The 15,238-nt window shown below is 43.3% G+C and overlaps 1 protein-coding gene across 1 annotated transcript in view; it reads left to right on the top strand.

The window, feature by feature from the left end:
• Positions 1–15,238, top strand: part of HAAO (3-hydroxyanthranilate 3,4-dioxygenase) — a 73,666-nt gene that overhangs the window by 44,795 nt on the left and 13,633 nt on the right. The window contains exons 6-7 of the mRNA XM_069768600.1: positions 2,135–2,178; positions 10,006–10,151. Coding sequence (XP_069624701.1) covers positions 2,135–2,178; positions 10,006–10,151 — 190 coding nt within the window. The remainder of the gene's footprint in view (positions 1–2,134; positions 2,179–10,005; positions 10,152–15,238) is intronic.

Below are 15,238 nucleotides of genomic sequence, written 5' to 3'. Positions count from 1 at the left end.
AATGTCCTAAAATGTCTCCAGTTTAATTGCAATTCATGTACGTTCGGATTTTAGCTGGATTAAATACACAGGGGCTGATTCACCAGAAAAAATGCTACTAAGCTGCAGATATGGGGTTAATCTACAGGTTAATAGCGTTATTAACCTGTTTGGCCCCCACACTTAGCCGAACGCTGCGGGAGAAAATAAACTTTATTCTCCCCAGCAGCGTTTCAGTTTCAGTCACGGGGGCATCACCGACCATGGTTCGGTCACCGCTCGGAGAATACACAGCGACGGCTGTAACCTCGACTGATACTGTCCCTGCTGTCAGTCACTCCTGGGGGCCTTTTAAACCGCTTGTGCTATACCAGTCTCGCTGGAGTAGAAGGAGAAGCCCTGCTATGTGCAGCACAAGCGATCGGAAGATCGCAGCTTCAAGTCTCCTAAGTAGCCTACTGAAGCAAGCATAAAGATAGAAAAAAAAGTGTTTTTAAAAATATTAAAAAATGCTAAAACTCTAAAAGTTCAAATCACCCTGCATCGCCGAGTTCAGAAACGCCCAATCTATCAAACTATTAAAAAATTAATCCGATCGGTAAATGACGTAACGAGAACAAAAAGCAAAACGCCAAAATTATATTTTGTTTTGGTTGCTGTGACATTGCAATTAAAATGCAATAACGGGCGATCAAAAGATTATATCTACCCCAAAATAGTATCCGCGAAAAGACCAGCTCAGTGCACAAAAAATATTCCATAATTAAACCCAGATCATGAAAAATGGAGGTGCTACAAGTGTGGGAATATGGCGCCATTTTTTTTTTTACAAAGGTTGGATTTTTTTTTTCACTACTTAAATAAAAAAAGAACCTATACATGTTTGAAATCTGCAAACTCATAATGACCCGGAGAATCATATTGGCAGGTCAGTTTTAGCATTTAGTGAACAGAGTAAAAAAAAAACAAACAATTGTGGAATTGCACTTTTTTGGGGGGAATTTTACCACACTTGGAATTTTTTTTCCTGTTTTCCAATACATTATAGGTTAAAATAAATGGTGTTCTTCAAAAGTACAACTCATCCCACAAAAAAACAAGCCATATTGATGGAAAAAGTTATGGCTCTTGGAAGAAGGGGAGCAAAAATCGGAAGTGAAAAAAACAGAAAATCCCGAGGTCACGAAGGGGTTAAAGCTCAATTGCAAAAAATATTTTTAGCTGAAAATATATGAATTTAGTGTAAAAAAATGACCTCAAAGGCATCCATATACTTTAAAGATTTATTTAACGATGGTAATAATCATAACTGATTCCTTTTATATGACGCTAACTTTGCTCAGCAGATATAGGATTTGGCCCCTTGACATCATTATATTATTTTTTGTGGTTTTCCTATTTTTTAGTTTGTATTTCAGCCATATTAAAGGATCCAGCTTTCACACACCCGAAATACGCAATCTACGGAGCCAAACATTAGTTTTAAAAGGACTTTTTTTTATGTCATGTCGTTCTGACTTACAAATCTATTTAATAGTGGTCTGGTGCGCAGTGATCAAGAGTACGGACCACAGCCAGTTAGACCCCACTAATGATGACAATTTTGGTACCTACCCCTTAAATCATTTATTTTTACATAAATATTATCTCTGTGGCTTTTATTGTAATATTTCCCTTTTAGGCTAGGTTCCCATTGCGTTAATGGGAATGCCCTAATGGACAGCGTTGCACGGCGAAATTAACGCCGTGCAACGCGTCCGTTAGCGTGCCCATTCACGGCAATGGGAACGCGCAGCACTAGCGCGTGCCATGTTCGGCACGCGCTAGCGACGCGCCGGTGTTTTGTGGCGCGCCGCGGGCGCTGCTTGCAGCGTCCGAGGCGCGCCCGCAGTCCGTTCCCCGCTCTCGCAGATCGGGGATCTGCGAGAGCGGGGACGTTACCGCGACCCCGGAACGCGGCCCTGGTAAAAACATTGCGTTAGCGCAATCTGCTAGCGCTAGCGCTAAACGGTCACACATTTTACAACTTTCTTTAAAGAAACTATTGTCAAGACAATTGTGTTTTACAGTATATAAAAGTCTGCTCCCGATATGACTAAAGAAATAATGTAATTGTTATACACATAATAATCTCCTTCATTGTTCCACATTTCAGATTTTTCAACTCAAAACAATATAAAACAGGAAAACCTGACCCAGGTAATGGAGATTATTAAACCTCTAAAAGTTATAGTACATGTTATGAGAGCTGGATATTTATCTTGTTCATGCCAATTTGCTTTGCATTTCACCGTTTTATTAAGAATGAAAACTCACCAAGAAAATGCGCAGCATGCCATGATGATGGATTCCATGGGTACATATTTTGCACAGCACTTAGCTGATACTAAAATGTGCTGTAGATTTGCCACTTGTTAAATCTGGAAGTGGAAATTCCACAGTATATCTGCCTGTGTGAACAGAGGGAAGATCGAGCAATAAAAAGAAAACCCTGGTGCTTAAACTCAGATCCCTAACTTATCATCTCAGAGATCTGTAGTTACTCAATCTAATCCCAAAGAGGCAGTTCCCCCACCCCTGAATTATCTAAGATCCACCCATGAAGTTCTTAAAAAGTTACTTATTTCTCCTTCCTTTCTCCTTCCTTCCTTATTTCCTTTCTTTCTTCTTTCCTTCCATTCCTTCCTTCTTCCTCTCTCATATTTCCTCCCCTCTCTCTCTACCTCTCTCCCGCTATTTATTTTGTTTTCTCTTTCTCTCTCGCTTTCTTTTTTTCCTCTCTTTCTTTCCTTACTTCCATCCTTCTTTCCTTCCTTCCTTCCTTTCTTCCTTCTTCCGTTCCTTCCTCCCATCCTTTCTTCCCATCCTTCCTTCCCTACTTTCCTTCTTTTCCTCCCTTCCTTCCTTTCTTTCCTTCCTTCCTTTCTTTCCTTCCTTCCTTTTTCCCTTCCTTCCCATTGTTCCCTTCCTTATTTTCCTTCCTTCCTTTTTTCCCTTCCTTCCTCCCATCCTCTCTTCCTCCCATCCTTCCTTCTTGTCCACTAATCGGACAACATCTTCTCAATTACTATATTCCTCAACTGAATATAAAAACAGCCTGTAGCCCCCTCCGGTGCCGGTGACATTCCAGCCTCATTGGCACTTGCTCTCCCGAGGCTCATGTTACCTTGTTACGTCACGTGAGCCCTGGAGCCAATCAGTGGTTGCTAATTAGCAGCTTCACCCTCACTTCTTTTGGATGTAACTTCTATCTAGAGGTAGTCGGAGAGCAGCAGCAGTTCTTCATATGCACTTTTTAAATTCCATCCTAGAGAAATCAGCAAAATAGCAAAAAGCAGAAAGCGTAGAATGTCAGCAAAAGGTTAAAAAAAGAAAAATAACACCTCACTGCTCACCTGTCCTGCTGCTCCCGCACCCTACCGTCCTTTCCTTCACATCTCTTCTTTTCACCTTTACTTGTGGGCATTTTAACTCACTTTTCAAAGGAAACCTATCAAATTGTTTACATCTTTCAAAGTCAAGTTCAGCAACTACTTGGCCAGTCCATGCCTTCATTAGTGAGAAATCAGCATTTTAATTGATAGGCAAATGCAGCTATAGGACTATGGTAGATCTGAAGCCTCTGTCACTCCAGTTCTATTCTTGGCCCAACAATGTCTGCTTCTGCTTGGCTGTCTCCCCTTTTGCGTGAAGTCACATAACATAGAAGCTGGCAGGCAACCTGAAGAAGGCGGCGCCGGATGTGGAATAGAGCTGGAGTGACAGAGGCTACAAATCGTTTTTCAGCCTTACTTGCGTATCAATGCAAACTTTTTTTCACAGTGACAGAGGAATGGACCTGTCAAGTATAGATATTGCTGGACTTGTCTTTGAAAGAGCTACATGTGCATATAAATAGTTTGGGGGTGAAATCTTGCTGACAAATTCCCTTTAAGGGCGAAAACAGTAGACCAGTTTCGTATGTTAGTGTAAGGTGCTCAGAGCGATAGTCATGGTTGAGGGGCTGCTTCTTCCAGTTCATCTGTGCTTTGTTTGTAGTTTGTAGTACAGAACACTCACGTTTCGGCCGCAGGCATCTGCTGTCTCCATGGTTTCGGATCCAGCAACAGCCGCACACAAATCAGTCAAAGTTCCATAGATGACATCATGCAGTATTGGGCACAATCTTCCTTTCCGTTTAAGTCCATAGTATACTTCTTCACTTGTTCATCCTGGACTATCCCTCTGCTTACTTCCTCCTTCAACCCCTGGGATTTCCCATCCGGCCCCGCAGTACTCATGAGATTCATTATGTTCCTCTCACAAGATTCCACTTCCATCTTCCACACTACGGACGGTTTGTCGGCCCTCTTCATAGCCAATGACTCAAACCCGAGGCTCTGGACGGTAATAGAATGTCCGTAAGGAACTTCCAATGATCCCATACCACCAGAACAATTGGATCTTCTCATGCCATTGCCCACTACCATTGAACTTCACCTTTCTTCTCTGTCTAATACTGAACACAATCTCTTTCTGATCGAATCAGGAAATGTTTCCCCTTTTTATCTAATCTTTTCCCCTTCCATGATGGGCTGGTTCCAAACATATTAACTGTATCATAACTCACACACTATATCCTGCTACCAATATGCCAACCTCTACATATCTCCTTTCCTAATCTACCCAATACAATACTTCATGTCCTCAATCTAGCTCTATTCTTCCTCTATGCCCTACACATTCTCACATTGTACATTATTTACATTACATCACAATAAAATTGTACTTGTTTTTATTAAGTATACCCCTTCTCACATGTAAAGCGCCATGGAATAAATGGCACTATAAAAATAATAAATAATAATAATAAAAATAACTGCATACAGTAGTGCCTATCAGATTCTATGCATTTTACATTTTATATGTCAAAATAAAAATATAATAAAACCACAGGTCAGAACACACGTTACCATTGTTGTCTTGAGTCCCAGTCACACTCTAACATTAGATCCCCTTAAGTGAACAGTAATTGAGAATATCAAGAATATCATACTATAATGAACAAGCTACTTCTAAACTGAAGACAGGCGGTATATCTTAGATTTAACACATGGACATGGGGTTTTCTTGGCTTAATAATTAAGGCATAAAATTATATTATGTCAGTAAATCAATGCAACATTAACAGGGAAGAATATAATGACTTCACTGTATTCAAACAAGCCACACTCGCTTTTAAATCTGCTCTCACCTCTGCTAAACAGGCCTACTTCACAACCCTCGTATCTTCCCTATCCTACAACCCCAAACAGTTATTCAAAACCTTTAACTCCCTCCTCCGCCCCCACTGCCACCTCCAACCTCCCTCATCTCTGCTGAGGACTTTGCCACACACTTTAAAAATAAGATCAACCAGACAAGGCAAGTCTTCATTGTTCAACCACCACAACCCCTTTGTATACCAGACCAATGCCCAAACCCCATAACCTCTCTATCCAACATCACTGAAGGGGGGCTTAATTGTCTCCTCTCCAAATCGCACCTCACCACCTGTGCGCTCGACCCCATCCCATCCCACCTTCTCCCCAACCTCACCACCACACTTATCCCATCCCTAACCCACCTCTTAAACCTATCACTAACTGTCACTAACTTCTGGCACCTTTCCTTCTGCTTTCAAACATGCCACAATCACGCCTATCCTTAAAAAGCCAACCCTCGATCGAACTGCTAGTCCAGCTATCGCACAATATCGCTGCTCCCATTTGCTTCCAAACTCCTGGAGCAGCACGTTCACACTGAACTTTCCTCCCACCTCTCATCTGACTTGCTCTTTGACAATCTACAGTCTGGTTTCCGCCCCCATCACTCAACTGAGACAGCCCTGACCAAAATCACTAACGACCTACTTACCGCCAAAGCTACTGGACAATACTCTGTACTCCTCCTTCTAGACCTGTCCTCTGCTTTCGACACAGTTGAACACTGCCTCCTACTACAGATCCTCTCCTCCTTTGGCATCAAAGACCTCGCCCTATCCTGGATCGCCTCGTACCTTTCCAACCGCACATTCGGCGTCTCCCACTCCCACACTACCTCCTGATCCCACCCTCTCTCTGTTGGAGTCCCCCAAGGCTCTTTTCTAGGACCCCTACTCTTCTCAATCTATACACTTGGCTTGGGACAACTCATAAAGTCTCATGGATTCCAGTACCACCGCTATGCTGATGACACTCAGATCTACCTTTCTGGTCCAGACGTCACCGCTCTGCTGTCCAGAATCCCAGAGTGTCTACCAGCCATATCCTCCTTCTTCTCTTCTCGCTTCCTCAAACTCAATGTGGACAAATCTGAACTTATCATCTTTCCTCCATCTCATAGATCTTCCTTACCTGACCTATCTATCGCAATCAATGACATCATGGTTTTCCCCGTAACGGAAGTCCACTGCCTCGGAGTAGCCTTCGTTTCTGCCCTGTCCTTCAAACCGCACATCCAAGCTCTTTCCACCTCCTGTCGCCTCCAGCTCAAAAATATCTCCAGAATCTGTCCTTTCCTCAACCGTCAGTCTACTAAAATGCTTGTGCATGCCCTCATCATCTCCCGCCTTGACTACTGCAACATCCTTTTCTGCGGCCTCCCTGCTAACACCCTTGCACCTCTCCAGTCCATCCTTAACTCTGCTGCTCGACTAATTCATCTCTCTCTTCGCAACTCCTCCACTTACCCCCTCTGCAAATCTCTTCACTGGCTCCCATTCCCTCAGTGTATCCAGTTCAAATTACTAATACTGACCTACAAAGCCATCCATAACCTGTCTCCTCCATATATCTCTGAACTAATCTCCCGATATCTTCCCTCACATAATCTCCGATCCTCCCAAGACCTCTTTCTCTCCTCCACACTTATTCGCTCCTCATGCAATCGCCTCCAAGACTTCTCATGAATATCCCCCATCCTCTGGAATTCTTTGCCCCAACACGTCCGACTATCAACCACATTCGGATCCTTCAGAAAACCCATCTCTTCAGGAAAGCCTACAGCCTGCACTGACCCCACTGCCTCCTCATCACTACCGGAGCTACCGCCTCACCAACACCGGAGCTCCTGCAACCCTCAACCTACTGTCTCCTTCCCCACCATCCTGTAGAATGTAAGCCCGCAAGGGCAGGGTCCTCGCCCCTCTGTATCAGTCCGTCATTGTTAGTTTGTTTACTGTAAGTGATATCTGCAACTTGTATGTAACCCATTGTCATGTACAACACCATGGAATCAATGGTGCTATATAAATAATAATAATAATAAATAAATAATAATAATGATATAAGAAATTTTTGTGATCAGAGAATGCATTATTAATCTCACTTCTGCGGATTAATGACTACTATAAAGCAATGGCCTACCTGCCGCAGGACTTTCTATCATGTCATGCTCCATGGAAGCTTGTACATTCATACATGCCGAATGTGCCTTTAGATTTATAAAAAGAAATCTTAGTCCCATGTTTCTTATGCTTTTTTGCTTAGGTAGTGTGGATTTGTTAATAAAAAAAAGTTTTTCTATTTGTATTTAGTGCAGTAAAGTTCCCTGTAATATGAATTATTGTGTTATGATGCAGGGTAGCAGTTACAGACAATGACAACATTAAATATTATTCTCGAAACCCAAAATAATGGAATACGGTAGGATATTCCATCACGTTGTAGTTTGTGGGATCTGACTGCAGGGATCCCACACTGACTTAGAGATTGATCTGGTTTAGAATAAGCTATTCATTGGTATGAATGAGCAATAATAAGAAATATAAGGAAGGGGCAGATATTTTTACATAGTATTCTAGTTGCATAAGAAACTAGATTTCATGTTTACTGAAGTCCATCTGGAAAATGTTGGTTTAAATATACATTTTTACATGAGTATAGACTAATGAGCGAGCATTAAAATATTTGAGTGATCGTTACTTGAATCGAGCAGGTCAGACACTAGGATGGGCTCTACTCAAGTAACAAGTGTAATGGAAGTCAATGGGAAACTCAAGCATATTTCCCGAATACACTAACAGGAAGGCTATAGTGGGGGCAGAAAAATCGCTGAAATGGATGGAAACAGTGCACAAATTCAATGGAAACATCATGGGGAAGATGCCTGGTAGCATCTCGGACTCCCAGGACACTGATGGGAACTAAATAAATACATAATTTTAGAAAAGACAAGAGGTCTCCCCATTTTTGATAAGCAGCCAAGGTAAAGCAGACAGCTGGAGGCTGATATTATCAGACTGTAAAGGTCCATGGATGTTGGCCCCTTCCCAACCTAAGCATACCCACCCGCAGCCTCCCCAGAATTGGTGCATCATCATAGATGCGCCAATGCTAGCACCTTGCTCGGCTTTTACTCAATTGCCCTGATGCACTGGGAATCGGGGTAATACTTTTCGGGGTTTATGTCAGCTGTGAATTGTCAGCTGACATTAAGCCCAGGGTTAGTAATGTAGAGGCATCTATCAGACTCCCCCATTACCAACCCGGTAATAGAAAAATAAAAACATACACACAGAAAAGATAGTTTTATTTAAAAAAAGACTTCCCCACATAATCCCTCATTTACCAATCAATTTAAAAAAAATGTTCCCATGAAGCTCCTCCATCATAGTCCACGTTCCTCGTTGTCTCCGGCATTTGTGATTAGCAGAAAGTACAGGCGTCGATTAGTGAGGACAACTCTCATTAGAGCCGCTGGCTCTCACTGAGTGCTGCATTGAGTTAGCTGCTCTGAAGGTCGTTGTCATCACTACCTGCCGCCTGTTAATAGCAGTACTTTACTGCTATTCACAGATGCTTGAGCCGAATGCGAGGATCGTGGACTACATCGATGAAGCTTTGTGGGAAGAATCTTAATAATGAATTGGTGAATGAGGGATAGTGTGAAAAAACTATTTTTTCCCTTATGTGTGTGGGGTTTTTTTTGTTAATGGGCTTGATGCAAGCTGATATTACACATCTAACTTTAACCCCCCCTCCCCCCCCCAAATTACCCTGATTGCCACCATACAAGGGCAATCGGGAAGAGCCCAGCAAAGCGCCAATTCTGGGGAGACTGCGGGCTGGTATTTTTAAGCTAGGAAGGGGCCAATATCCATGGACCTTCCCAGCATGATAATATCAGCCCCCAGCTGTCAGCTTTACCTTGACTCGTTATGAAAAAATAGGGGGGACCCCACATAATTTTTTTTTAAAATTAATTATTTAATAGGTCAAAAAAAGGTGAAAAACACCCTTTAGTGCCACATGAAAGGCACTAAATGGTGCAACTTTATAATATTTAGGAGGGGGTGCGGACATTAATCTAAGTTCTCCCTCCTATAACAAATTTCCCTGAACTGCTTCCAGAGGACAGTGTGCCGAGCGTTGCGTCACCTGGTCTTCTAATTGACCTGATGACTGGGTGCGGCCAGCCAATCACAATAATGCGAGTAGCCAACATGGCTAGCAATCCCTGCATGTTTATTGGTTGTCTAACAGCTGCAAAACATGCTGGCCAGGGACTGGAGCATGGTGCTCGAGCACCCACAATTCTCAATCGAGTAACGAGCGTGCCCAAGCATCCCAATGTTCTTTCGAGCATCGAGCAGTGGTAAGCATGTTCGGTCTTCACTATTACAGACCTCTTTGGGGGCATTTTTTTTTAGACTTTATGTATATTTGGCTTAGAATTGCTAATAGGGTTAAATTATAGTATTAAGACATTTGTCTTCTACAGCCTCTATGATTCATGGTACAAAGCAGATTGCAGAAAAAATTAAAGGTGGTGTTCCACTGGAGAGGTGATAACTTTCTGGGGGTCTCTGCACTGCTATTTTTGGCAATCCCAAAGGCTTTGCAATTGTTTATTAGCCACAATTACTTGCATTTAAAAAAAATGCCCCGAAAGGTGATTATATCTTGTAGTTTTTGAAGAACGCTGAGTCAATTTTTAATGACCATCAAATTGGTATAATTTAATTTTTTTCTAGCACTAACGTCTCGTTGTTTTGTTTCCTTGCAGACCAAGTACCAGAAAAAATTCCATTCGAGCTGAATACTGAAAAAGTGATGGAACCATTTTCCTTTCAGAGCTGGTTGTATACACACTGTTTGGGAACAGAGAAGAAAAAATATGCACAATTGTTTGAAGATCGTTATGAGACTAAGGTATGAGATCAAGTATTGGTGGAAAAAATGAAAGCTCAACTCATTATAATACAGATGACCGCACATATTTATTATATGAGTTAACTGTTTGGGGAAGCCAGACAACCTTTCTGTCCCCATAGAGCACCATGTTTTTGGCAGCTCATGCAAGGCTTACATAGGGTGATGTTAAATTAACATTGCTCAATTTTACACCATCATAAATGATCTGATCATCTAAGGAGCCAGTGTTTCGATTGTCAGGAGCTTGGCAGTATGCTGACACAGCCCTATAGTTGAGAATGAGCATTCTCATAAACGCTTGTTTGCTGACTTGTGGACCATGCGAAGGCGCCTTAATTAGAGATGAGCAACCGGTGAATGTTCTGATTCGCCTGGTTCAACGAGCATACAGTAAAAACTTCATTTCGTTTCTGAACTTGACCTTGATCTTGTCCGCAGACTCAAATCCAATAGAAGTCAATGGGGACCCGAACTTTGGTGCTTCAAAATGGCTGTAAAATGATCATGGTCAGGGATATGGGGCTGCAAAAAGAAGCAAAATGGGGCTAAGAGAAGGACAATTGCCCTGCAAACAAATGTGGATAGGGAAATGACTTAAAATAACATAGAATGAAAAAAAAGAAAAAATAATAATCTTCAACCAGGAGGCAGAGGTCCAAGTAAAGGAGGTGGACGTGGCCGTGTAGGTCGAAGAGGCAGGGGAGGAGCTATCCAACACTTTTTAGTGGGTTTTTTTTTGTTTGTGTCAGGGAACAGACTTGAAGGAATATAGAATTAAAATAAATAAAATATAACAAAGTAGAACCATGAGGCAGAGATCATAGTGGTGTAGGAGGTTTAGGTGTAGGTGTAGGTGGAAGAGGCGTAGGAAGAGGAAGTAGCCAATATTAGTTTTGTGGAGTTTTATTAGTTTTGTGGGGGGTACTCTGAAAACAGGCAGTATAATAATCTGCTGGCCATTGTCTCTCTGTGTACAGGCCGTGTAATACTATGCACTTTTTTTAGTTGAAATCAATGAGGATTGCATCAAATAGGGGATGTGGCCATGTTGCTGCCTGTGGTGGTGTAGCCACTGCAGGGAGATAGAGGATGTGATCGATCTGTACCTTCTACCTGGGCTGTGGAGTCGGAGTTGGTGTTCATTTTGGTGGAGTCGGTATAATATGGATCGACTCCGACTCCTAAAATATATAATAAATTGGCTACAGTAGTTCAGTGCAGGATTAGTTCTGTTCCTGATCTAAGAATCTCAGCTTTTAGTTGAGATGAATCTGTGCTGCACTTTATGTACATGCTCAGTAGTGACTGACCGGGGCTGTGGAGTCAGGAGTCAGGGAAATTGAGAAGTCGGAGGTTTGGCTTATTGACTCCACAGCCCTGCCTGCTACACACCCAAAAGAAACACCTTCCTCTGGTGCACGTAGGCGTCAGGACAGCTGCCGAGTACATTCATTTTTTACACACACTACCTGCAAAAAAAGCTGCAGAGTAACATAGTAACATAGTAACATAGTTAGTAAGGCCGAAAAAAGACATTTGTCCATCCAGTTCAGCCTATATTCCATCATAATAAATACCCAGATCTACGTCCTTCTACAGAACCTAATAATTGTATGATACAATATTGTTCTGCTCCAGGAAGACATCCAGGCCTCTCTTGAACCCCTCGACTGAGTTCGCCATCACCACCTCCTCAGGCAAGCAATTCCAGATTCTCACTGCCCTAACAGTAAAGAATCCTCTTCTATGTTGGTGGAAAAACCTTCTCTCCTCCAGACGCAAAGAATGCCCCCTTGTGCACCTTCTTTGGTATAAACAGATCCTCAGCGAGATATTTGTATTGTCCCCTTATATACTTATACATGGTTATTAGATCGCCCCTCAGTCGTCTTTTTTCTAGACTAAATAATCCTAATTTCGCTAATCTATCTGGGTATTGTAGTTCTCCCATCCCCTTTATTAATTTTGTTGCCCTCCTTTGTACTCTCTCTAGTTCCATTATATCCTTCCTGAGCACCGGTGCCCAAAACTGGACACAGTACTCCATGTGCGGTCTAACTAGGGATTTGTACAGAGGCAGTATAATGCTCTCATCATGTGTATCCAGACCTCTTTTAATGCACCCCATGATCCTGTTTGCCTTGGCAGCTGCTGCCTGGCACTGGCTGCTCCAGGTAAGTTTATCATTAACTAGGATCCCCAAGTCCTTCTCCCTGTCAGATTTACCCAGTGGTTTCCCGTTCAGTGTGTAATGGTGATATTGATTCCCTCTTCCCATGTGTATAACCTTACATTTATCATTGTTAAACCTCATCTGCCACCTTTCAGCCCAAGTTTCCAACTTATCCAGATCCATCTGTAGCAGAATACTATCTTCTCTTGTATTAACTGCTTTACATAGTTTTGTATCATCTGCAAATATCGATATTTTACTGTGTAAACCTTCTACCAGATCATTAATGAATATGTTGAAGAGAACAGGTCCCAATACTGACCCCTGCGGTACCCCACTGGTCACAGCGACCCAGTTAGAGACTATACCATTTATAACCACCCTCTGCTTTCTATCACTAAGCCAGTTACTAACCCATTTACACACATTTTCCCCCAGACCAAGCATTCTCATTTTGTGTACCAACCTCTTGTGCGGCACGGTATCAAACGCTTTGGAAAAATCGAGATATACCACGTCCAATGACTCACCGTGGTCCAGTCTATAGCTTACCTCTTCATAAAAACGGATTAGATTGGTTTGACAGGAGCGATTTCTCATAAACCCATGCTGATATGGAGTTAAACAGTTATTCTCATTGAGATAATCCAGAATAACATCCCTCAGAAACCCTTCAAATATTTTACCAACAATAGAGGTTAGACTTACTGGCCTATAATTTCCAGGTTCACTTTTAGAGCCCTTTTTGAGTACACTTATTTTTTTATACATACTACTAATATAGACACAGCAGTACAGAAAAATTGTTGGTTTTGTCTATATATGGCAACGAGATGGCTGATTACAATAGTAACAGTACTCCCACAGGTGAGGGGGTGCAGAGTACAGATATTATTATTATTATTATACATTTTTATAGCGCCATTTATTCCATGGCGCTTTACATGTGAATACGGGGCAGATATAGACAAATACATTAAACATGAGCAGATAACAAGGCACACGAGTACATAAGGAGGGAGGACCCTGCCCGCGAGGGCTCACAGTCTGCAGGGGGTGGGTGAGGATACACTAGGAGAGGGTAGGGCAGGTTGCGCGGCTGTTCAGTAGGTTGAGGATCACTGCAGGCTGTAGGCTAGTCGGAAGAGGTGGGTCTTCAGGTTCTTTTTGAAGGTTTCTATGTTAGGCGAGAGTCTGATGTGTTGGGGTAGAGAGTTCCAGAGTATGGGGGAAGCACGGGAGAAGTCTTGGATGCGGTTATGGGAAGAAGAGATGAGAGGGGAGTAGAGAAGGAGGTCTTGGGAGGATCGGAGGTCGCGTGTAGGTAGGTACCGGGAGACCATGTCACAGATGTATGGAGGAGACAGGTTGTGGCTTTAAGGACAGTACTCCCACAGGTGAAGGGTGCAGAGTATGCACAGCAGCTTTAAAGGGAACCTGTCACCTGAATTTGGCGGGACCAGTTTTGGGTCATATGGGCGGGGTTTTCGGGTGTTTGATTCACCCTTTCCTTACCCGCTGGCTGCATGCTGGCTGCAATATTGGATTGAAGTTCATTCTCTGTCCTCCATAGTACACGCCTGCACAAGGCAAGATTGCTTTGTGCAGGCGTGTACTATGGAGGACAGAGAATGAGCTTCAATCCAATATTGCAGCCAGCATGCAGCTAGCGGGTAAGGAAAGGGTGAATCAAACACCTGAAAACTCCGCCCATATGATCCAAAACCGGTCCCGCCAAATTCAGGTGACAGAGTCTCTTTAAGGACAGTACTCCCACAGGTGAGGGGGTGCAGAGTACAGATAGCAGCTTTAAGGACAGTACTCCCACAGGTGAGGGGGTGCAGAGTATACACAGCGGCTTTAAGGACAGTACTCCCACAGATAAGAGGGTGCAGAGTACAGACAGCGGCTTTAAGGACAGTACTCCCACAGGTGAGGGGTGCAGAGTATACACAGCGGCTTTAAGGACAGTACTCCCACAGGTGAGGGGGTGCAGAGTATACACAGCGGCTTTAAGGACAGTACTCCCACAGGTGAGGGGTGCAGAGTATACACAGCGGCTTTAAGGACAGTACTCCCACAGGTGAGGGGGTGCAGAGTATACACAGCGGCTTTAAGGACAGTACTCCCACAGATAAGAGGGTGCAGAGTACAGACAGCGGCTTTAAGGACAGTACTCCCACAGGTGAGGGGTGCAGAGTATACACAGCGGCTTTAAGGACAGTACTCCCACAGGTGAGGGGGTGCAGAGTATACACAGCGGCTTTAAGGACAGTACTCCCACAGGTGAGGGAGTGCAGAGTACACACAGCAGCTTAAAGGACAGTACTCCCATAGATATGGGTGCAGAGTGCATGTAGTGGCTTAAAGGACAGTACTCCCACAGATATGGGTGCAGAGTACACACACAGTGGCTTAAAGGACAGTAGTCCCACAGACAGAGGGGTGCATAGTACACACAGCAGCTTAAAGGACAGTAGTCCCAAAGGCAGGGAGATCCAGAGTACACACAGTGGCTTAAAAGACAGACTCCCAAAAGCAAGGGTGTAATAGAGTGCAGGGTAGCCTATGTCACCACGGAACAGACAGACCAACTGTTGAGGGGGGTTTATTAACAGGGACGATAGTCTCCTCACAGGGAGAAAACAGTAGAATACAAACTGCAGAAATAATGGTGCAAAATATATGGAAAGCAGTATAACAGAAGTAAACGGAAGTTCTTGGGAAAAACACTTATCAGTCTGATGAGGACTTGCTTGTAGGGTCGTCTTCTCCAACATAGGCGCCGGGAAACAGCGGCACTTGTCGTCCCTCTGTTATCCGTGAGCTGTGTAGTCTCTGGGAACCCGCAACCTGGGGTTTGAGGGGCTACTGTGGTGAGTAGAGGGGATGCTAGGCAAATGGGGTCCCC

The sequence above is a fragment of the Ranitomeya imitator genome, chromosome 5 (assembly GCF_032444005.1).
Source record: "Ranitomeya imitator isolate aRanImi1 chromosome 5, aRanImi1.pri, whole genome shotgun sequence".
In the NCBI taxonomy this organism is placed as follows: Eukaryota; Metazoa; Chordata; class Amphibia; order Anura; family Dendrobatidae; genus Ranitomeya; species Ranitomeya imitator.
Note: the sequence above shows the minus strand (reverse complement) of the source record. Positions and strands in the feature narration are given on the sequence as shown.